This window comes from Myotis yumanensis, unplaced genomic scaffold (genome assembly GCF_028538775.1).
Source record: "Myotis yumanensis isolate MYYU_CA2020_CCGP unplaced genomic scaffold, mMyoYum1.0.hap1 SCAF_18, whole genome shotgun sequence".
Classification (NCBI taxonomy): domain Eukaryota; kingdom Metazoa; phylum Chordata; class Mammalia; order Chiroptera; family Vespertilionidae; genus Myotis; species Myotis yumanensis.
Window position 1 is genome coordinate 7,709,855 of NW_027223769.1, and position 23,293 is coordinate 7,733,147.

Below are 23,293 nucleotides of genomic sequence, written 5' to 3' on the forward strand. Positions count from 1 at the left end.
TTTCAGTCCGCAGGCTGATGCTCTATCCACTGAGCCAAACCGGTTAGGGCATTAATGGTCATTTTTTCCCCAGCACCATTGACTTCTCACCAATCTCTTTCCCACCTCGGGGCCTTTGCACAAGCTGTTCCTTTGGCATGGGACACTTTTCCCTCCCCTCTTCACTCCTACCAATCCTCCATATCTCACTGTAGTTGTCTTTCCTCCAGGAAGTTGCCCCTGATGCCACAAATAAGATCAGATAACTCTATTATATATCCTACTAGCACTATGCAATTTTTTTTCATGGTGCTTACCACGCTTATGATTATATCACAATTTGTACAGTTATTAGTTCACTCTCTGCCTCCCCCCACTAGACTGTGGGTGCCATGAGTACAGAAGGTTCTATCTTAGTCACTGATGTGTCTCCAGCATGTAGCATACACAGACCTTAATAAATATCTGCAGAATAAACAAATGCATGATTCAGGTCTCAGTTCCTCAGAGAAGCTCCCTTAGTGACCTAGCAATACCAAACATTTCTTCAGCAAAATGTTTTCTCCCCAGCCTCACCTCATGGCTCTCTCTGGGGTCCTGCCAGCACCCCTACCCATGGCCTTACTGCATGGCGGCTAGTTGACAGAGGAAGCCCCTGCCTGGCTTGGTTGATGGACCTAAGAGCTCTCCTAAGGAGCTCTAACTGAAGACTTGGGGAGCAATTTCTCTTCTGTTGAGTATGTCAGGTTGCCTGGAGTGGCTGGGTAGACACACCAGGACAGCAGCTGCTCACTGGCAGAAAGAGAGCTATGCTACTCAGAAGGAAAGAGAAGGAGAGAGAGAAACAAAAAAGTAACCTGCCTTGGTTTCTGGTTCCTGCCCCGAGTGCAGTCTAATAGCAAGATCCTATAAAACGTCCTCCTGTCTCAATGTCCTAGCTTAAAGCAGGTCTTTGTTCTTCCTAAAAGATGGTTCACCTTGAAGTCACTCACATTACTGAAGATGTTTTTCTGCCAGGGAGAGTCAGGGCTGCTATTTATGTTCCAGAAGCGAATGGTGTTGTCTGAGGAACAAGTCAGAAAAGATCCAGTTGGCAGACAAGCTCTCTGATCTTCAAACTCAGGATACACCTACAGTTCCCAGATAACAAGGCAAAGGGCAATTCATTACAACCACTTCAATGACAGCACTATGATATACTGTTGCATTTTGGTGGGAAAAAGTAAGTTGCAGAGCCCTAGTCAGCATTGGCTCCCTGGTTGGGGTGTTGGCCCGCACACCAAAGGGTCACGAGTTTGATTCCAGGTCAAGGGCACGTCGTATCTGGGTTTCGGGCTCACTCCCCACTCCTGTTCGGGGTGCCTATGAGAGGCAACCAGTCGATGTGTCTTTCTCACATTGATGTTTTTTTCTCTCTCCTTCCCTCCCTCTTTCTCTGAAAAGCAATGGAAAAAATATCCTCAGCTGAGGATTAACAAAACAACAAAAAAGTAAGTTGCAGATAAATAAGCATAATTTAATGCTTTCTATGTTAAAAATAAGCAAGAGAAAAGGGACACAAAATGCTACCATATTTTGTCCATGTGCCCCATCTTCAGCCCAGGCTGTAAAACATCCCCACAAATAAACTTCCAAGAAAAATTAGCAGCTCACCAAACACAAAAGGAAACAAGGTACCATGAGCAAGCAGCAGCAGAAACATCAGACAGAATAAAAAATAACTATGCTTAATATGTTTAAAGAAATAGAACTTTGACAAGATTGAAAGTATGAGTAGCCAACCAGAAACTATAAAGAATAACTAAGCAGGGCTGAAAAAGAACAAAATAAAATTGTTTCTAGAAGTGAAAAATAGACAAGGGAAACAAAAGAATGAACACCCCAAAATCAACACCCCAAAATCAATGTCTGTTTTTATACACCAATAATGAATTCTCAGAAAGAGAAACTAAACAAACAATCCAATTCACTACCGCAACAACAACAAAATTAAGATACTTAGGAATAAACTTAACCAAGGAGGTAAAGGACCTGTACTTGGAAAACTACAGGACATTAAAAAAAGAGATAAAGATATAAACAAGTGGAAGAATATACTGTGTTCATGGATTGGTAGAATTAACATCATTAAAATGTCCATACTACTCAAGGCAATCTACAGATTCAATGCCATTCCTATTAAAATACCAATGGCATATTTCACAGATCTAAAACAAGTACTCTAAAAATTTGTATGAAACCAAAAAAGACCTCTAATAGCTACAACAATCTTGAGAAAGAAGAACAAAGTTGGAGGGATCACAATACCAGATATCAAGTTATACTACAAAGCCACAGTAATCAAAACAGCCTGGTACTGGCACAAGAACAGGCATATAGATCAATGGAACAGAATAGACTTCAGAAATTGACCCAAGCCATTAGGCTCAATTAATATTTGACAAAGGAGGCAAGAACACACAATAGAGTCAAGACAGTCTCATCAATAAATGGTGTTGGGAAAATTGGACCAATACATGCAAAAAAAAAAAAAAAAGAAAGAAAGAAACTAGACCACCAACTTACACCATACATAAGAATAAACTCAAAATAGATAAAAAGGTTTAGATGTAAGTTGTGAAACCATAAATATCCTAGAAGAAACCATAGGCAACAAAATCTCAGACATCTCTCATTGCAATATGTTTACGGATACATCTCCTAGGGTAAATAAAACTAAGGAGAAAATAAACAAATAGGACTACATCAATATAAAAAACTTCTACACGGCAAAAGAAACCATCAACAAAAAGAAAAGGAAGCCCAGTATGGGAGAACATACATCTGATAAAGGGTTAATATCCAAAATATGTAAGGAACTCATACAACCTAACAAAAGGAAGACAAACAACCCAATTAAAAATGGGCAAAGGACCTAAGTAGACACTTCTCCAAAGTAGACATATAGATGGTCAAGAGACATATGAAAAAATACTCGAAGTCAGTGATCATCAGAGAGATGCAAATTAAAAGGAATATTAGGTATCACTTCACACTTGTCAGAATAGCTATCATCAACAAATTAATAAACAAGTGCTGGCCAAGATGTGGAGAAAAGGGAACCCTAGTACCAGAATGCAGATTGGTACAGCCATTATGGAAAACAGTATGCATAACTCATGGACACAGACAATAGGGAGGTGCAGGCCTGGGGTCAGGCTAGAGGGGTCAATGGATGAAAAAAGGAGACATATATAATACTTTCAACAATAAAGGTATCTTTTTTAAAAATTGGGCAAAGGACCTAAACAGATACTTCTCCAAAATGGACATACAGATGGCCAAGAGACATACGAAAAAATGCTCAAAGTCACTGATCATCAGAGAGAGGCAATTAAAATCACATTGAGGTATCACCTTTGACCTATAAGAATGGCTACCAACAGCAAATGACAAGTGCTGGTGAGGATGTGGAGAAAAGGGAACTCTAGTACACTGCTGGTGGGAATGCAATCTGGTGCAGTCATTATGGAAAAACAGTATGGAGTTACCTCAAAAAATTAAATATGGAACTGCCATTTGACCCAGTGATCCCACTTCTAGGAATATATCCTAAGAAACCCGAAACACCAATCAGAAAGAATATATGCACCCCTAGGTTCAGAGCAGCACAATTTACAATAGCTAAGATTTGGAAACAGCCCAAGTGCCCATCAGTAGACAAGTGGATAAAAAAGCTATGGTACATTTACATCATGGAATACTATGCAGCAGTAAAAAGGAAGGAAGGATCTCTTACCCGTTGAGACAGCATGGAGGGACCAGAGAGTATTATGCTAAGAGAAATAAGCCAGTCAGAGAAAGAAAAGTATCATATGGTCTCACTCATATGTGGAATCTAATGAACAAAATAAACTGTTGAACAAAATAGATCCACAGACATAGAACAAACTATTGACTCTCAGATGGAAGGCAGGAGGTCGAGGGGTGGGGTGGGGGGGGTGGGGGGAAGAAATTAACCAAAGAACTTGTATGCGTATATGCATAACCCATGGACACTGACAACAGGGAGGTGTAGGCCTGGGACAGGGGGTGGGAGTGGGCTATAAGAAGTCAAAGGGCGGAGGGAACATATGTAATACTTTCAACAATAAAGTTTTTTTCAAAAAAAGGAAACATTATGCTTAGATGAAAGAAATCAGACACAAAGTCCACATATTCTATGATTCCATTTATATGAAATATTCAGAAAAGGCAAATCCATAGTGACAGAAAGCAGATTAGTTGTTATTGGGGTAATAGGCAATGATTGTTTAATGATTACAGACAGTTTCTTTTTGGGACGATGAAAATGTTTCAGAACTAGACAGTAGTGGCTGTTGCAGAACACTGTGAATATACTAAATGCCACTGAATTGTACATGTTATAATGATTTAAATGATAAATTTTGTGTTGCGTGTATTTTACAATATATATGTACCCTTATAATCCCCCAAATAAATTAGGTCAAAAGGGATAGATTCTAGTACAGTGATGGCGAAGCTATGACACACGCGTCAGAGGTGACACGCGAACTCATTTTTTTGGTTGATTTTTCTTTGTTAAATGGCATTTAAATATATAAAATAAATATCAAAAATATAAATCTTTGTTTTACTATGGTTGCAAATATCAAAAAATTTCTATATGTGACACAGCACCAGAGTTAAGTTAGGGTTTTTCAAAATGCTGACACGCCGAGCTCAAAAGGTTCGCCATCACTGCTCTAGTATATAATAGCTACATGACCAGATCATTTACAGTATGATTATGATTATGATTAATTTATTTATGATTTTAATCCTCACCCGAGGAATCTCTTCCAGATTTTCAGATTTGATTCACTGGAAATCAAACCCGTGACCATGAACCTTCAGTCCGAGGGCCAATACTCTAAGCACTGAGCCAACCCGGCCAGGGCCAGTATGATTATTTTAAAAATTGGGGAGAATAGAGAGAATGAATGCAAAAAATAAAATAAAATGTTTTAACTGTTTTCAAAATTGAATAATTGTCATTCTTAGACTGTTTTATATGTAAGGTGAGAATAAGTAAATGATTAACTGGGAATATTATAATTCCATCATCACCTATGTCTTTGATAACAAGAATTCTGGAAGGATCAATCCAATAGCTATGAGCATAGCCAGCACCCTGACTGTGATTCTAAAATACCACTTTGAACTGAAAACACACACACAAACAAAAGCTAAGGGCTTCTTCAAAAAATGGCTACCCCTGGCCGGTGTGGCTCAGCACATTGGCCTGTGCATCAAAGAGTCTCAGGTTCAATTCCCAGGCAAGGACACATACCTGGGTTGTAGTTTTGATCCCTGGCCCCAGTTGGGGCACGTGTGGAAGGCAACCAATCAATCTGTCCCTCTCACATCGATACGTTTTTCTCTCTCTCTCTCTCTCTCTCCCTCCCTTCCACTCTCTCTAAAAAAAATCAGTGGAAAAAATATCCTAAGGTGAGGATTAACAACAACAAAAATAAATGGCTGATTCCAGGCCTGGGACAGGAAATGTACAAGATGAGGCTGGAACATCTGGTCATAGCAAGGTATTTATCAAAGACTATTAGGCTCATGTCCAGAGGACTCAGGAGCTAAGATGAAAAGGCTCCCACTGGCATAGGACAATTTGAGCTTCAATAATGTTAATAATCGCAATGGAATAAAATGTATTTAATATATTTAAACATATGCATTTATAATATTAAAAAACAACAACAGTTATCTTTAGAGGATAGGGAACCAATTCATTATCTCAAAAACTGGTAAATAAAGGGAAAAAAATCAAGCATTTATCCTGCTTTTCCTATATGAAGTGTACCACTGTGTGACCAAATGGTAGATGAGGGGAAGTGTCTCTTCACATAAGTAATTCAACTAATAAAAAGAAATGATGTGCCCCAGCTGGTTTGGCTCAGTGGATAGAGCATCAGCCTGTGGACTGAAGGGTCCCAGGTTCGATTTCAGTCAAGGGCATGTACCGGTTGCAGCTTGATCCCTGGCCACAGCCCTGGTCAGAGCACATGTGGGAGGCAACTAATTGATGTGCCTCTCACATCGATGTTTTTCCCTCTTCTCTCCCCCTCCTTTCCTCTCTTTAAAAAATCAATGGAAAGAAAAAGACAAAACGGACATCACCCAGAACCACAGGAAGGCTGGCTGAGTGGAAATTCTACAACTAGAAGTAAAGAGAAAAGCACTGAGACTCAGAGGAGGTGCAGAAGTAAAGTGCAGAGGTACGGAGGTGCACGCGGCAAGGGCTGGCAACTGAGGACGCGGCTGTCTTTTTGAATCGGGAGGGAGTCTCAAGCCCCCGACTGCTCTGAACTCCATTTCCAGGAAGTCTCTGGGGATCCAGACTCATATGGGGAGAAACTGGACTGTCTGGCAGCAGGCAGAACTCGGAACTCGAGGGCGGCTTTCTCTCAAAGGTGCTTGCAGTGATTACCGGGACACTGAGACTCGGGGCCTCTTAGGGCAGGGCTGAGGAACAGCCATAGCTGTTTGCTCCACCCTGTTGATCCCCTGAGACCCCGCCCCACCCAAGCTGTGGCAGAGGCTTTTGCATATGAATGCCCTGGCCCTTTGCAATCTGAAAATTACCTAACAAACTGCAGCTGGGCTAGACAGACCCAGAACTTCCAAAAGAAGGCCAAGGCCCCACAGCACCTTGCATTGCTTCACAGCTGGGCCTCATCTGGACACCTCCAAACCCCAAACAAGGAAAGGGTATCTGCAGATCTCTTCGTAGCTCATGCTGGGTAGCCTCAGGCAGAGGCTAAATTAGCACCTCCTTAGATCCAAGAGCCAGATTACAACTCCTCAGATCCATAAAGGACACACTCAGGGGGCAGACTCAGTGAGCACCAAAGCCCCACTGAAGCAAGTCTTGCCTCATAAGGGTGTCTTCAGCACAGAAGTTCTCCCACCATAGACAGAGCTGATTCTCACAGCCCATTGGCCTGAAGGTCAATTCCTCCCAGTGATACCTACAACAATCAAGGCTTAGCTACAACAAGACTGTGCACAAAGCCCACAAAGCAGTGCACCAAGAGTGTCCACCTTAGGTAATTGGGGAGGCTGAGCCACTAGGCCCTATAGGACACCTAGCACAGAAAGCCACTCTATCAACACAGGGAAGCATAAAAAATGCAGAGACAAAGAAACAGGACACAAATGACAGAAATGGAGGAAAGCAAAATACTGGATATAGAGTTCAAAACCACACTTTTTAGGTTTTTCAAGAACTTTCTAGAAACCGCCGATAAATTTAGTAAGACCCTCAAAAAGTCTGGTGAGACCGCCGATAAATGTAGTGAGACCCTCAAGAAATCTAGTGAGACCCTCGAGGTTATGAAAAAGGACCAACTAGAAATTAAGCATACACTGACTGAAATAAAGGATATTATGCAGAGTTCCAACAGCAGACTAGAGGATCGCAAGAATCAAGTCAAAGATTTGAAATATGAAGAAGCAAAAAAACACCCAACCGGAAAAGCAAAATGAAAAAAGAATCCAAAAATACAAAGATAGTGTAAGGAGCCTCTGGGACAGCTTCAAGCATACCAACATCCGAATTATAGGGGTGCCAGAAGAAGAGAGGGAGCAAGATATTGAAAACCTATTTGAAGAAATAATGACAGAAAACTTCCCCTACCTGGTGAAAGAAATAGACTTACAAGTCCAGGAAGCACAGAGAACCCCAAACAAAAGGAATCCAAAGAGGACCACACCAAGACACATCATAATTAAAATGCCAAGAGCAAAAGACAAAGAGAGAATCCTAAAAGCAGCAAGAGAAAGACAGTCAGTTACCTACAAGGCAGGACCCATACGACTGTCAGCTGATTTCTCAACAGAAACTTTGCAGGCCAGAAGGGAGTGGCAAGAAATATTCAAAGTGATGAATGCCAAGAACCTACAACCAAGATTACTTTATCCAACAAAGCTATCATTCAGAAGTGAAGGTCAGATAAAGAGCTTCACAGATAAGAAAAAGCTAAAGGAGTTCATCACCACCAAACCAGTATTATATGAAATGCTGAAAGGTATCCTTTAAGAAGAGGAAGAAGAAGAAAAAGGTAAAGATACAAATTATGAACAATAAATACACATCTATCAACAAGTGAATCTAAAAATCAAGTGAAAAAATAATCTGATGAACAGAATAAACTGGTGATTATAATAGAAAAAAAATCAATGGAAAAATATCCTCGGGTGAGGATAAATAAATAAATAAATGATAGCCTGGCTGGTGTGGCTCAGTGGTTGAGCACTGACCTATGAACCAGGTCACAGTTTGATTCCCAATCAGGGCACATGCCTGGGTTGCAGGCTCGATTTCCAGTAGGGGGCCTGTAGGAGTCAGTCAATCAATAATTCTCTCTCATCATTAAAAAACATATATATATTTTTATTGATTTCAGAGAGGAAGAGAGAGGGAGTGAGACATAGAAACATCAATGCTATCTCCTGCATGCCCGCACACTGGGGATTGAGCCTGCAACCTGGGCATGTGCCCTGACTGGGAATTGAACCATGACCTCCTGGTTCATGGGTCAACATTCAACCACTGAGCCATGCCAGTGGGGCCTCTCTCATCATTAATGTTTCTATGTCTTGCTCCCTCTCCTCTCCTCTCTCTGAAATCAATAAAAACATATCTCTATATATAAAAGCCTAAGCAACCATCTGACTGGTAGCTATGAAGCGCAATGACCACCAGGGGGCAGATGCTCCAACCGGTAGCTATGACATGCACTGACCACCAGGGGGCAGACACTCAACACAGAAGCTGCCGAGCTGTCGTGACTTGGTAGCTATGATTCTTGGGTGATGCACCCGGAGCCAGAGAGGAGGGAACCCACCCAAGAACCGCCCTCTCGAAATCCGGGAGCCCTCAGGGGATGTCGGAGAGCTTGTTTCGGCCCAATCCCCACAGGCCAGGCTGAGGGATCCCACCTGCTGGAGGGACCCTGTTCACTCCACAGACGACCTTCAAGCTGCTGCACCGCCCCAGGTATGGCCGGCTGTGGAGGGACCGTGGGAGGTTGGTTCCAGGGTGTGTCCGGCCCTTCTCACCCAGTCCGCTCTACCCTGAGCTTGACTAGGGGTGGCATCACAACCTCCCGATCCGCCCTGCTCTGTGCATGACGGGGTGGCACCCCAACTCCCCAATTGGCCCTGCTCTGAGCCTGACCAGGGGCTGCACCTAGGGATTGGGCCTGCCCTCTGCCACACGGAAGCAGGCCTACGCCAGCAGGTCGTTATCTCCTGAGGGGTCCCAGACTGCGAGAGGGCACAGGCCGGGCTGAGGGACCCCCCACCCGAGTGCACAAATTTTTGTGCACCGGGCCTCTAGTACATATATAAAAAGAAATGATAGAATTAGAATATTACCATATTGCAATTCCCAATGAATAAATGGATCTGGCATTGAACATCAACAGCTGCTAACGACAGTCAATGAATTGTACTTTTATTTGTGTATATGTGTGTGTGTGTGGGGGGGGTTAATTCTCACTTGAGGATGTTTTAATTGATTTTTAGAGAGAGGAAGGGAGAGAGAGAGACATTAGTTAGTTGCCTCCCATATGCGCCCCAACTGAGAACAGAACCCGCAACCTAGGAATCAAATCCACAACCTTCTGGTGTACAGGATGATGCTCCAACCAACTGAGCCACCCAGCCTGGGCTGTGTGGTTTTTTTAAGATCTCTGTTTTATCTTTAAAAATAAAGGGTGCCCTAGATCAGCGGTCGGCAAACTGAGGCTCGCGAGCCACATGCGGCTCTTCCACAAAATACCGACTTCTGCGCATGGGGCCACGAAGTTTCAATCGCACTGTACACGCGCGCCCGCACGTGGTATTTTGTAGAAGAGCCACACTCAAGGGGCCAAAGAGCCGCATGTGGCTCACAAGCCGCAGTTTGCCGACCACTGCCCTAGATGGTTTGGCTTAGTGGATAGAGCATCGACCTGTAACCAAAGGGTCCTGGGTTTAATTCCGGTCAAGGACACATACGTTGGTTGCAGGCTTGCTCCTCTCCAGCCAGGGCCCTGGTCAGGGCTTGTGCAGGAGGCAACTAATCAATGTATTTCTCTCACATTGATGTTTCTCTGTGTCTTTCCCTTTCTCCTCTACTCTCCCTAAAAATCAATGGAAAAATATCCTCGGGTGAGAAGAAAGGAAAGCAAGAAAAGGAAGGAAAGGAAGGAAGGAAGGAAGAAAGAAGGATAAGACCTTGGCTAGATAGCTCAGTTGGTTAGAGCGTTGTCCCTATATGGCAAGGTTGTGAGTTTAATCCCTGGTCAGAGTTCAAACAAGAAGCAACCAATGAATGCATAAATAAGTGGAACAACAAATCAGTGCTTCTATCTCTCTCTCTTCCTTCCTCTCTCTAGAATCAATCAATCAATAAATAAATAAAAATTTTAAGGTAATGAGTATAAAAAATAAATGTAATTTTTAAAAGTAAAAATAAAGGATAAATAGAAATAGTACATGAGATTTATAGAAGAAGAGAGAGAATGTGATAGAGGCAATTCTTAAACCTGTACTGGCTGAGAATTTTCCAGAATTGATAAAAAGGTCCTAAAAAGATCTATCTACAGATATTTTTGTTGAGGAGATAAATATACACATATATAAATATAATATAAGAATAAGATTTATATTTTAATTACATACAGAATTATACAATCTATCAATCAATAAAATTTATATTTATATATAAATATAATAAATAAGTAACAGGTAGATACAAAGAAAATGAACTGAAAAGACATAAAAAAAAACCTGATAATATGGGTGAGGGAGAGTAGGACTGGCAGTGGGGAAGTGATCAAAAAGACTTTAGTTTTACCTTTAATATTACAACTTTTTTCCAAGGAGAACATATCCTATCCTATATAATAAAGAGGTAATATACAAACTAACCCTCACACCCTCACAAGATGGCTGCCTACAACCAGGCCGGCAGGGGGTTAATGAGGGACGACCAAACAACTGAACAGCAGGCTGTGTGGGGTGACCAGGCCAGCGGGGTGGGGGTGGGGGGGTGGGGGGGGGCATGAGGGGTGACCAGGCCAGCAGGGAGGGCAGTAAGGGGTGACCAGGCTGGCAGGGGGGGGGACAGTTAGGAGCAACCAGGCCGGCAGGGAGGGGGCAGTTGGGGGTGACCTGGCTGGCAGCAGGGGGCAGTTAGGGGCGACCAGACAGGCAGGCAAGCGATTAGGAGCCAGCAGTCCAGGATTGTGAGAGGGATCCTGGATTGGAGAGGATGCAGGCTGGGCTGAGGAGATCACCACCCCACTGCATGAATTTCATGCACCGGGCCTCTAGTTTATATATAAAATTTTAAAGTTATTTGAAAACATTCTTGTTAAGTGAGAAAAGTGCTAGCATTAGATCCAGGAAAGCAGAAGGATTCAAACAGTCAATAGGCTAAATCAATACTTATTCCAAAGGATTAGGTTATTTTTTCCAATTCTGAATTAGGCCACTGAAAACACAAGTTCTCTAGGACAGACATTCCTAGTAGTAAGATATTTTCAGGAGGGAAAAAAAGTAGAATACAATTCTTTCTCCATCAGTTGTCTAATTTGCAAGGAGTACTTAGAACAGCTTTAGAGAATGAAAAAATCCCCACAGATTTATTCTTAGAAAATAAAAACATCTTCAACACAAATAAAAATGCACTAAATGACACAAACAGCTTCCACAGAAGGCTCTCTGAGGTACACAGGCTACTGCTACAGGACCTTTGCTCTTGTTGTTCTCCCAAGTGGTCACATGCCTCTCATCCCCTCACTTCTTGCAGTTCTCTGCTTCAAAGTCAAGTCCTCAAAGAGCCTTCCTTGACCACTCTCCTCTCTAGAATAGCAAGTAGCCTTGATCTCCTTTTCACCTACTCTGCTTCATTTTTCTTCTGAGAGGTATTGCTACTTGGCATGTCTTATACTGATGTTTATGGGTTTACTTTCCCACTCAAATGTGAGCTCCATGAGGGCATGACTTTTGCCAGTTTCCTTCCTAGTTGTATCCCCAGCACCAAGAACAGTACCTGGCACATAGCTGGAATCCATCTATGGAATAGGGCATCCTTTGAAGGAATAGGGCATCCTTTGAAGGAATGGCTAAATGGGATCACCAAACTCTGCAGAAGCTTTCTTCAAATGGGGGATGAACAAAGGCTGAGGAGGGGAAAGGGACTCACCTCCACATTCCAGACGTAGGAGCTGTGGAAGAGCTCCGACCACACCTTGCCTACTTTGTTGATATCTTTGACATCCCAGATATAGATGCTGTGGTCCTTATACACACAGGAGAGCCACTGGTGGATGGGGTCAAAGGTCAGTGCCACCGTATCCGGATAGACTGCTTCTGCCTTCCTGCAGAAGAGGAAGCTAACAAGGCAACATGGGTCATCAATCACCATCAGTGTCACTGTGTGTAGTGACAGCTGCCTGTGGTGACACGGTGACAATTGAGTTATCTCATGTCAATGCCACGGTGGTCCATCTCTCCCACTCCAACTCCACTTCTCCATCCTCTCTCTTCCTTTGCTCTGTTTCTAACACAGAGGTTGTAAAGTGAAAGCTTCCACTTGGCCTTTGAGAACATTTGAATTTCAACTCCTGTTAACATTTTTCTCCACTCATTTCACCCAACCCAAGCTCTGTCCTCTCTCATGGAAGGATAATGAGCACATACCTCAGGCCTTCTCTCTCATGGGTTCCACCAACACATGACCAAACATCTCTGTGCAAGGGAGCAGAGTTGTTGTCCCCTGATCTGGGGCCTCCCTACAGTTTATTGAGCACCTGCTATGTGCCAAAAGCTTTAACTGCACTGAATCCCCACAACCTCCATGATAGGTAGGTACTATATTTTATAGATAAAGAAACTGAAGCACAAGTTGATACAGTGACCTATCTGAGGCCACACAGCACAAAGCAGAAGCTGGCAGAGCTGGGCAGCCTGGCTGCTACAACACACCACTGTCTGTGAGTTGCTGACCCACCCTCTTTCCTTCGAGACACCCAATAGCCCCCTCAAGGCTATTAGAAAAGGCACTCCAGAGGCAGTGTCCAGTAATCTACAGAGAGGTCACCCTAGGCACTCAGCACTTCTGGTTAGGTAGCTCCTCTGCCCCCACAAAATGACTTACAACAAAGGGAAAATATGTCACCCACACAAAGCACCCATTCTCCACATGGCAGCCAGAGTGATCTAATGCTCCAGGCCTGATCACATAATGCTAATGCCTGAAATCCCCAGTGGCTGCCCACGGACCTCAGAATAGACTATAAGCTCCTTCTATCAGCCTCCATCCATTCTCAGACCTATCTCCTATTATTCTCCTCCCCTGGGCACACTGGGCTCCAACCACACAGGCTGCTTAGTATTCCTGCAACACACCAGGCCCAGTGTGCTATTTATTCCCTTAAGGCCTTTCCACTTGCTGTCAGGACCCAGTTCTCCACACAACTGGCTCCTTCTCACTAGAAGCTTACCCTGGCCACCCAAATATGAGTCCCTATTTTATTTCACCAAAGCACTTATGACTATCTGAAATGATCTTATTTGTGTAATTGTTTACCATCAAGCTCTCTCACTAGACTGAAGACTTCACAGTGGCAGAGATTTTGCTGCCTCATTATAGCTGTATCCTGCTTCCTGCCTAGGGCTGGCTAGTATGGAGATGGATCTAAAAGTATGGATGTATACCAATAGACAGACTCTGGGTGGGCCCCTTTCCCTTCCCTCAGGTAGTACCTGGGCTCCAGGCCCTGGGCCACATCCACCCCAAGGTAGTGTGGCTTGGGCAGGTTGGCGAGGTAATGTAGGTTGTGGGCCTGGAAGATGCGAACTATCCCATCTGTACAACCGCAGAAGATGAGCTCCTGGCTGACACAGAGGCAGGAAGACAGGGAGACCTGTGGGGGCAAAGGGCACCCAAGTGAACTTTGTGCTTTGTGTGGCCCAATTCAGGGACATGGGGACTGACAGAACTTGGGCCTCCAGAGAAGCCTTATAGTTTCCTGGGTCTAAGAAGCCCATCTTAGTAAATTTTACAATTTTTGAAATCAGGATATAGCATAAGATCACTATTGAAGGAAATGTGCCAGCAGGTAGACTGGGATAGAGTTATCATTGCTACCTACAGAAAAACTCAGCTGTGGGTGGAAAATATCTGTTCAGCAGACTGTGACTAAAGATAGGTCACTTGCAGTAACAGGGTTGAGTTTTAGGCTTAAATTTTATTTCCTATTGTTTAAAAACAACTTCATAGAGATTATACTTCAAAACAGCATAGAAAAAAGTTACTGTATACAGGAAGGACTGTATCCTGCCAGGACATATAGATAGAGTCAGGAAATGCCAGAACTCTGGACACAGATTAGAGTTTCTACAAATTCACAGGGACTTAATTTATGAGTCACTTATGACAACTGCTCAGGGGCTACACATCTATCTGTCAAAAGCATTCTGACTTGCTTAAAAGCTGCATGAGTTCTAAGATGAGGATTCAAACGAAAAGAAAAGTGGTTCTGCAATTTATTGATATATCATCTTTTAGTTTAAAATGTTGTTTTTGGTATAGTCTTTTTTAACTGAAAATGATTAAGTCAATGATACTTTATATATATATATTTTAAAAAATTCAGGCCCAGCCAATGTGGCTCTGTAATTGAGTGTCGATCCATGAACCAGGAGGTCACAGTTGATTCCCGGTCAAGGCACATGTCCGAGTTGTGGGCTTGATCCCGGGTGCGGGATGTGCAGGAGGCAGCTGATTGATAATTCTCTCTCATCATTGATCTTTCTCTCTCTCCCTCTTCCTTCCTCTCTCTGAAATCAATAAAAATCTATTTTAAAAATTTAAAAATGCAGTTGTCCTACTAGCCAAGAGTGCTCAATGAAGAAGAGAAATGTGAACTGAATCAAAAGGTGAGGAAAGCAATTGTAACCTGACCCTATTTCAGGGGACTAGCACTGTGCTGAATGCATTACCTATATTATCTCATCAACTCTGTGAGGTATACAGCAGTATTGGGCACATACCTGGGTTGCAAGTTCCATCTCTGCGCTGGGGAGGCAACCAATTGATGTGTCTCTTTTACATTGATGTTCTCTCCCGCTCCCCCCGCCTCCCCCAATCTCTTTTAAAAATCCATGGGAAAAATATCCTCGGGTGAGGATTAACAAACCCAGAGCTGGTATGATCAACCACCGGGCAGAAACACTGCTGAGTGTCCCAGGAGATCATGTCATGGAAAAAGTGTTTTCCCCATTGATAGCAGAGAGGTGGGGTACCTTCAGATTGATCCACTTCTCCAGCACCCTCTTCTCGTTGAACTGGCAGAGGAGGCCCGAGTAGGACACACAGAAGGTGTTGCCTGCCATCTGGCCCCGGCCACAAGCCACACCACAGAAGACATTGTTGTGCAGCTCACCCAGGATGCCTGAGCGCCCTATGAGGGGCACTGTCCCCGTCACCTGGAGGCATAGCAGGGCACAGTGAGACATTGTTCACATAACCTGTACTCTAACAACGGCATTACGGGTCTCTCATGACCAGAGGAACAACACAACTACACAGGAGGACCCTAAGAAACTCCTCCAAGAGGAGGAGAAGGAAAGAAAAAAACAGAACACACTTCCAGGCAGAGTGGCTGGAAGGCAGCAGCCCAGGAAAAAGGCCTGGCCCAGGGCCAGTGAGGAAGGGAGTGCAGTGGGGAGATTCCTAGCAGGGCTTGCCAGTCAGCACTGGAGAGCAGGCCAGAGGCAGAGACAGGCTTGAGAGGCCAGACAGCCTGAGATCACTGCCCCGTATCTCAGGAAGAAACAAGAGTCCATTCTGCCCCTGACAGTTACTCCCCAGGCCTGGCTGAGGTGGCAGGGACAAAACTCACCTTTGCTTCAGTGGAGACTTCCAAGAACCAGAACCTAACATGCCGGTTACCAACAGTAACAAAATAGCTGCTGTCCTCTGAGAAAGAGAGGGCGATGACCCTGCATGATACCTTGTTGGAGGCCACCACAATATCTTTCTGGAAGAATCAGTACAGAAAAGTTCACGCTAGCACCCACCCCATTAGACTTCAGCCTTTGCCCTCAGCCCTGCGTCTCCTCACTCTCCTCTGCTCCAAGTCTGTTTTCCTTGGACCCTCCAGTAAGCTAATCTATGGGAGAACCTGTGTGACACTCTTATTACCACTACAGAGGAGACTGAGGCTTGGGAAGGTACCCACGTGAGAGTAAGTTCCAGAGCTGTCCCTGAGCCCAAGCTCTACAGCCTACATTGTGTAGAGCAGCGGTCGCCAACCTTTCGGACCTCACGGACCACCAGTAATCCGCAGACCACCGGATGGCGACTGCTGGTGTGGAGGACAGCCACAGCTGGGATGTAAGGATAACAACGATGGCTGCCATCAATGGAGCACCCATTCTGGGCCCTGCTGAGCACTTCACTGGAAAACTCATGGGATCCTCTCAATAGCTCTATAAGCGAGGTACGTCTCCTCCCACTCTGCCATGCTAAAAGGGAAGATATCATGTATTCAAGGTTACACAGCAGGTTATGAACAGAACCAGGACTTGGTACCCACTTCTGCAGATTCCAAGTCCTCCCTCAGCTATTCCAGAGTCCAGTGATTCATATCAATTCACTGAATTCTCACAATTCAAACAGGTGTATACTATAATATCCATTTTACGAAAAAGACTTACAGAGAAGTTAAGTCACTTGATCAATATCCATAAGGAAACAGACCCACAGAGAAGTTAAGTCACTTGATCAAGGTCACAGCTAGTCAATATAAAAATAATTATTTTCCGCCCTAACTGGTTTGGCTCAGTGGATAGAGCGTTAGCCTGTGGACTCAAGGGTCACAGGTTCAGTTCCGGTCAAGGGCATGTACCTTGGTTGCGGGCACATCCCCAGTGGGGAATGTGCAGGAGGCAGCTGATCGATGTTTCTCTCTCATCGATGTTTCTGACTCTCTATCCCTCTCCCTTCCTCTCTGTAAAAAATCAATAAAACATATTAAAATAATAATACTTATTATTTTCCCACTAATTGAGCACTTGTCATATGCCCTTCAATAAGTGCCTAAAACAGGGATCAGGTGCTCAATAAATATTTGCTGGATGAATGAGCACTTTACCAAGTTACCTCATTTAGTTCTTCCAAAGCCTGAGACCCAGGATGCTCCAGCAGCTGGTTGCCTGCCCACACACCCACCAGTTGGCTCACCTTCCAGTCCCAGACGTTGAGTACCATGTCATGCTGATAGCCCATGGACACAATGTGCTTCATATTTGGGGAGAAGGACACACAGGCCACGCCGTACTTGTGGCCCAACATCTCTGCCACCTGACTCTTCTCATCCACATCCCAGATTCGCACAGTAGGCCTGTGCCCGTTCTAGGAAAGGTGGAGCTGTTAACTGCTGCTGGCTTCGATACCAAGCAGGGCTAGAAGGGCTGGCAGGGCTGAAGATGGCATTGCCCCAGGGTATGCCCCAAAGCTACCTCCCCTATCTGCCACGAGGCTTTTGTGGCCCAGGAACGAGCTATTTCAGGGATTCCCCAGGCCTGTGAAGACAGAAGGAATGGCCCCAAGACACCTCCCCACCTACTCAATCATGATCACAACTCACCTCTCCCGTCACTATGTACTTCCCATCAGGGGAGAAGGCCAGAGAGCTCAGAGACTTCCTGAGGGCAAGGAAAAGGATTGATATCACTGGTTCCACTAAGGGTGGGAAGCCAGACCCAAGCCTGGCTGTGCTCACAGCACATTGCCCACTCCTCGCTCCTAAGCCTGGAGAGGCCAGGAGAGGTGAGCACCAGCAGCTCCCACAGAGCCAGTGCTGCCAATGTGCCCAGCACAGCACATGATGCATTCCTGCATTCCCTGCTGCTAGGAGTATAGGGAAATGGGGTTCTATAAAAGCAAAGGTCCCTTCTCCCTTAAACTCCAAACCCAGATGGGTTGGACACTGAATAGGGACTTTCCTTCCTCTCCCTCTACAACAGTGGGCTTCCTAAGACCCCAGCAGCCCTATTAATCCTGAGAAATTCAGATGCGGGAAATGGTACAGACCCGGCCTAACTATGGAGGTGGTGCTGAAGGAAGGACCCTGGCAGACAATCACACTGAGACAGCCACAGCATGTGCTCCACTGCTAATCGCTCAAGATGTTCTGGAAAACCTGTTGCCAATCAACATGCTTCTCTCTGATACTCCAAGATAGCCAGCACAATGGCTGAATAATCAGATTAGTTTGCACATTTTTGGTAGCAAATTTCATTGCTCCAAGACTGCATTGTTTTTTTCTCTCTCCTCTTTTTTTTTTAATGCTGTTTTTACATCTCTTCCTTAACAGTCTAGTAGTTGTCTCCCTCACATGAGTAAACTGGTGTGCAGATAACTAAGTCTTTCAGTAAGTCTTTGACAATCTTATAGAACATTTATCATCAACTCAACCCTCTGATGGCTTCCCATTGTTCCTACAGCAACAAAGGTGATTTGGCTACCTAATAGCAACTCACCCCTCCTTCCCCACTCACAGAATATCAGTTTTAATTGGGTTGGCAATGTCTCCAGCTAGAGTACATTTCCTCACTCACTTGTAGCTACACAGGTACAGCTACATGACTTAGTCTGGCCAATGAGAGGTGCTGTTGCAATTTCCAGAAAAGCTCCTCGAAGGGAATTCTGTCCTGCTCCCCACTTGTTCCCCTTCTGAAGAAAGTACATGACAGCCAGAACTCCATCTTGGGTCAAGTGGTGACTTCAAGAACAGGAGCCTCACAATAAGCATGGTGGAACAGAAAGACAGAAGTGGGGTCCCTAATGCTCACAGGGACACCAGCCCCCTGGGTGTCCACCTCCACACTTATGTGCAGGAAGAACATGCCCTTGTGTTTAAACCATGTTCGTTGTGGGTTTTCTATTGTCTGCAAGTACTCCTGACTATCATGTGTCCTGACCTTGTGCCCAGCCCTCTGTCAAATGCTATATGGGCATCAGTACGCTGATTCCTCACACACATTCCATGAAGTCAGGACACTCATTAGTCAGTTTTGAGATGAGGAAACCTCAACATAGGGAAGTCCCCTGCCCAAGGACACCTAACCATACAGGGCAGAGCCCTGGACTGTAGGCCAGAGGTTCTCAGTCTTGGCTGCATGTCAGAATTCCCTAGGGAGCTTTTTAAAAATGTCAAAGCCATGCTAAGACTAGTGAGTAAAAGTTTGGTGAGAAACAGGGTAATATCTGCAAAGTTTCAGAGAAGCAGCCCTAAGGGGAAAAGAGAGGCTTCATAATGGAGAAGCCTGGCAGACACCACCTTAATTAAGGGCTCAAAGTGAATACCACCAGTCATGAGAGAGATCAACATCATGAACTTCCTGATAGAACGTACTGAGAGGAACACAGCATTCTTTCTGAGGTGTTCCTGACAAAGATGTAGACGTGAATCTATGTATGAGGAAACATCAGACAAACCCAAAGGTTGGCATATCCTACAAATTACCTGGCTTGTAATCCTCAAAAGTGTCAAGGTCATAAAAGTCAAGAAAAGATGGAGGAACTGCTTCAGACTGAAGGAGACTAAAGAGACAATGATAAGCAATGCATAGTTCTGGACAGAATCCTTTTGCTATAAAGGACATTCTTGGGACAAATGGTGAAACCTGAATGAGGAGTAGATGGTAGTGATGTATCAGTTTTAATTTCCTGATATTGTTGAACGTATTGCAGTTTTAAAGGACCACATCATTCCTCCCCGCCGCCCCCCCCGCTCCCCCCCGTCCCCCGCCCCGAAATACAAGCCGAAGTATTTAGAGATACAGGGACATCATGCTTGCAATTTACTCTCTAATGATTCAGAGAAAAATTAATATGTATATAGACAGAGAATGATAAAGCAAATGTGATAAAATGTTAACATTTGGGGAATATGGGTAAAAGGTTTACACACACTCTTTGTACTAGTCTTGTTAAGTCTAAAATTATTTTAGCCCTGGCTGGTGTTGATTAGTGGTTAGAGAATCAACCTGTGCACCAAAGGGTGGAGGGTTCGATTCCCAGTATAGGGTGCATACCTGGGTTTCTGTTCAATCCCTGGCCCTGGTGGGAGCATGTGCAGGAGGCAACCAATTGATGTGTCTCTCTCACACCGACATTTCTCCCCCCCCACCCCCATATCCTCCCTCCCTCCTTTCCAATCTCTCTAAAAATCAATGGAAATAATATCCTCAGGTGAGGATTAACAAAAAAAAAATCATAAAATAAAATAATTTTAATATAAAGAGTTTTTAAAGTTCCCAATACCCATGCTTCACTCCAGGCCAATGATTAGGCCTTCTCTGGGAGTGAGGCCCAGGCTCAGGTGACTCTGAAATGCAGCTGGGTGAAAACCTCTACTCTGGCCACACCGCCTCCTAAGACAGACTAATCAGTGGTTGAGAGTGGACCCTTTCCATGCCATTTGTTGGATGGCACAGTGATCAATCAACCCGAAGGCAGACCCCTGGACACCAACATGGGCCTACTCAGAGCTAAGGGCCTTCCCCAGTAAACTAGCAGTTAGAGGGATCTTTCTAAATCACATTCATTCATTCCTGAAATAAGTGCCATCAATGTGCTAAATACTGCTCTAGGTGAAAGGGACATAGAAATTCACTAAGAGAAAGTCTCTGCCCTCAGAGAACTCACACCATGGAAGGAAGACAGACAGTAAATGTCATTAGTGAGGAAATTTTGTTGCATATTGAGAAAGAAGTACCTTTTGTGGAGAAAAGTAAAACAGGGAGACTGAGGGTGCTGGAAGGTTAGGGTGTAAAAAGCATATCCTTAACCTATAAATAAATGCCCTCCAGTGGCTTCTCTTTGCAGTCAGTATCCAACCCCCTCCCTAAGGCCCAGGTGATGTGGCTTCTGCCTGTTCCTGCCTCATCTCCCCCCACCCACACCTCTATTCCAAGCACGTGGATCCTTGGCTGCTCCTCAAACAACCCGAGGTTCTTAGCCTTTGCCCTCTGCCTGAAATGCTTTTCCCTCACCTTCACATGGGTTTTCCCCTCACTTCCTCCAGGTCTCAGCCTCAGGAAGGCCTTTCCAGAGCTCTCTGATATGGCTTATCCCCTACTCTCCGCCTATAAACCTGCCCTAACACATCCCTTGTCATTTCCCCATAGCAATGGTCACAGCGGGCTTGCTAGCCAATTGACTTAAGTCTGTCTCCCTCTCTGAGCTGTCAGCTCTACAGAGAGCAAAGATTCTCATCTCTTTTGTTCACTGTTGTGACCCCAGCACCTGGGATAATACCTAACACAGAGCAGACACTTGATTAATGTTGTTGAACTGATGGGTGAGTGAATGAATTAGTCACCTAATCATGAGCACTTCCAGGGTTCCACTCCTGCCCATGCCCAGGCCCCAGCCTACCTGGCAGTGTTAAAAATGTGCTGCTGCTTGTTCTCCTTGGGGTCCAAAATCACCACCACACAGCTGAGGAGAAAGAAGAAAATGTGCCCAAACTGAGGGGAGTATTAGGGTCCAGGGATATTCTGTCCCCAACAGAAGAGAGCTCACACATAAAAAAGGCTCCCTCTGAGCAGAAGATTCTCTGTTTACCTCCTCTTCCAGATGTCTATGCTGAGAATTCTAGGGTACTTCACACTTATCATTAAAACATTCTTAAATAGAAACCAACACTTCCTCTGTGGTAATTATCCTTCCAGGCCCTGGGCTAATAAAGACTTGTGTGCACGATCTCTTTAAATCCTTACAACTGCCAGAAAAGGTCAGAAATCTTCGTCCCATTTTATAGAGGAGGAAACTGAAGCCCAGAGAGGGGAAGTCCTTTGTCCAGGGCTATCCAGTAGGTCTGGGACAGAGTGGGGATGTGAATCTATACCTGCCAGATCCAAAAGCCTGCCCCTGTCCTTTATCTTGGATTGCTTACTTCCCCAAGACTAACAGATTCATGTTCATTAGTAATGACCATGGGTCTGCCCTGCCCTATGAGGGTTGGAGTGGGGGTCCCTTTGGTGCCCAGAACAGTGTCAGACTAGATTGGTATTTGTGCAATATACAGTTGCACAATGTCCTTCAGTACTCTCAACAATCCAAGAGGAGGGTATCACTATTTCTGTTTTATAACCATAGAAGCAGAGGCTCAGAGAGGGGCACATGGTAGACCTGGGACATAAATCCAGGTTGTCTGATATGGCTTGAGTCTTAATCACCTGTCTTTCCCATAATCACTGCCATCTCCCACCTGCAGTCACAATAAGGCTTTCATAGTGCTCACTACATGCCAGGTACTGTTGTAGATACAGATGGAATCTTCTCCACAGCCCTCAGAGGTAGGCAGCATTATCTGCATTCTACAGATGGAAAAACCAAGGCCCATCCACTCACCCTGCTAGGTAGGCCACGTGGCCTGTGCTGGGGTCACAGGTTAGGCCACTGCTGTTCTGGGCTGTGATGCCAAGCACCTTCTCCAGTGACACCTGCAGAGGGAAAGCCCAAGTCAAAAGCACCTACCCTCAGCAGGTCCCATGTGACATAGCCATCTCAGCCACCCATTCTGTTCTTGTTATATTCAACACACTCACTGAGCTTCTAAAGGGTGTCCCAAAATTCACACAAGATTTGAATTTTACGCCATTTGTGCCGTAAAGTGTTGCCAACGAAAAAAAAGATAGCGTGACAGCTGACAGTTCAGGGTTATTAAAAATGGAGCACTACACGAAAGAACAACGCATTTTCATTGTTGAGCAATATTTTAAAAATAATGAAGGTTTGGCAGCTACAGTTCGCAATTTTCGTGCAAAATATGGTCCGAATAGTGATTTAACTTCATCAACTGTGAAGAGATTAATTAAAAAATTTAGGGAGACTGGATCAATTAGTGATCTTAAATACTCTGGCTGTCCTTCAACAAGTCGTTCAACACAAAACATTGAAGCAGTTCGTGAGAGTGTTGCCGAGAATCCAGGGACATCAATTTGGCACTGTGGTCAAGAATTGGACATTTTGAGAAGCTCTCTACAGCGTATTCTCACGAAAGATTTGCATCTTCATGCTTACGAAGTTCAATTGACTCAAGAACTGAAGCCTACTGACCACGCACAGCGAATAGAGTTCGTTGAATGGATTATGGAACAACAACAAGTGGATGCTGAAATTCAGCCACATTTATGCAAAATGGTCATGGAAAATTTCAACAAGAGTGCGTATGTGCCAGCAAAGCCA

General features: G+C 44.5%; 1 protein-coding gene across 1 annotated transcript in view; it reads right to left on the reverse strand.

Moving 5' to 3' along the window:
* Nucleotides 1-23,293, reverse strand: part of WDR62 (WD repeat domain 62) — a 48,672-nt gene that overhangs the window by 23,131 nt on the left and 2,248 nt on the right. Inside the window, 9 exon segments of the mRNA XM_070398235.1 lie at nt 972-1,109; nt 12,230-12,419; nt 13,792-13,952; nt 15,334-15,516; nt 15,933-16,070; nt 17,276-17,446; nt 17,682-17,739; nt 21,479-21,541; nt 22,457-22,548. Of these exon segments, the coding sequence (XP_070254336.1) occupies nt 972-1,109; nt 12,230-12,419; nt 13,792-13,952; nt 15,334-15,516; nt 15,933-16,070; nt 17,276-17,446; nt 17,682-17,739; nt 21,479-21,541; nt 22,457-22,548 (1,194 nt within the window).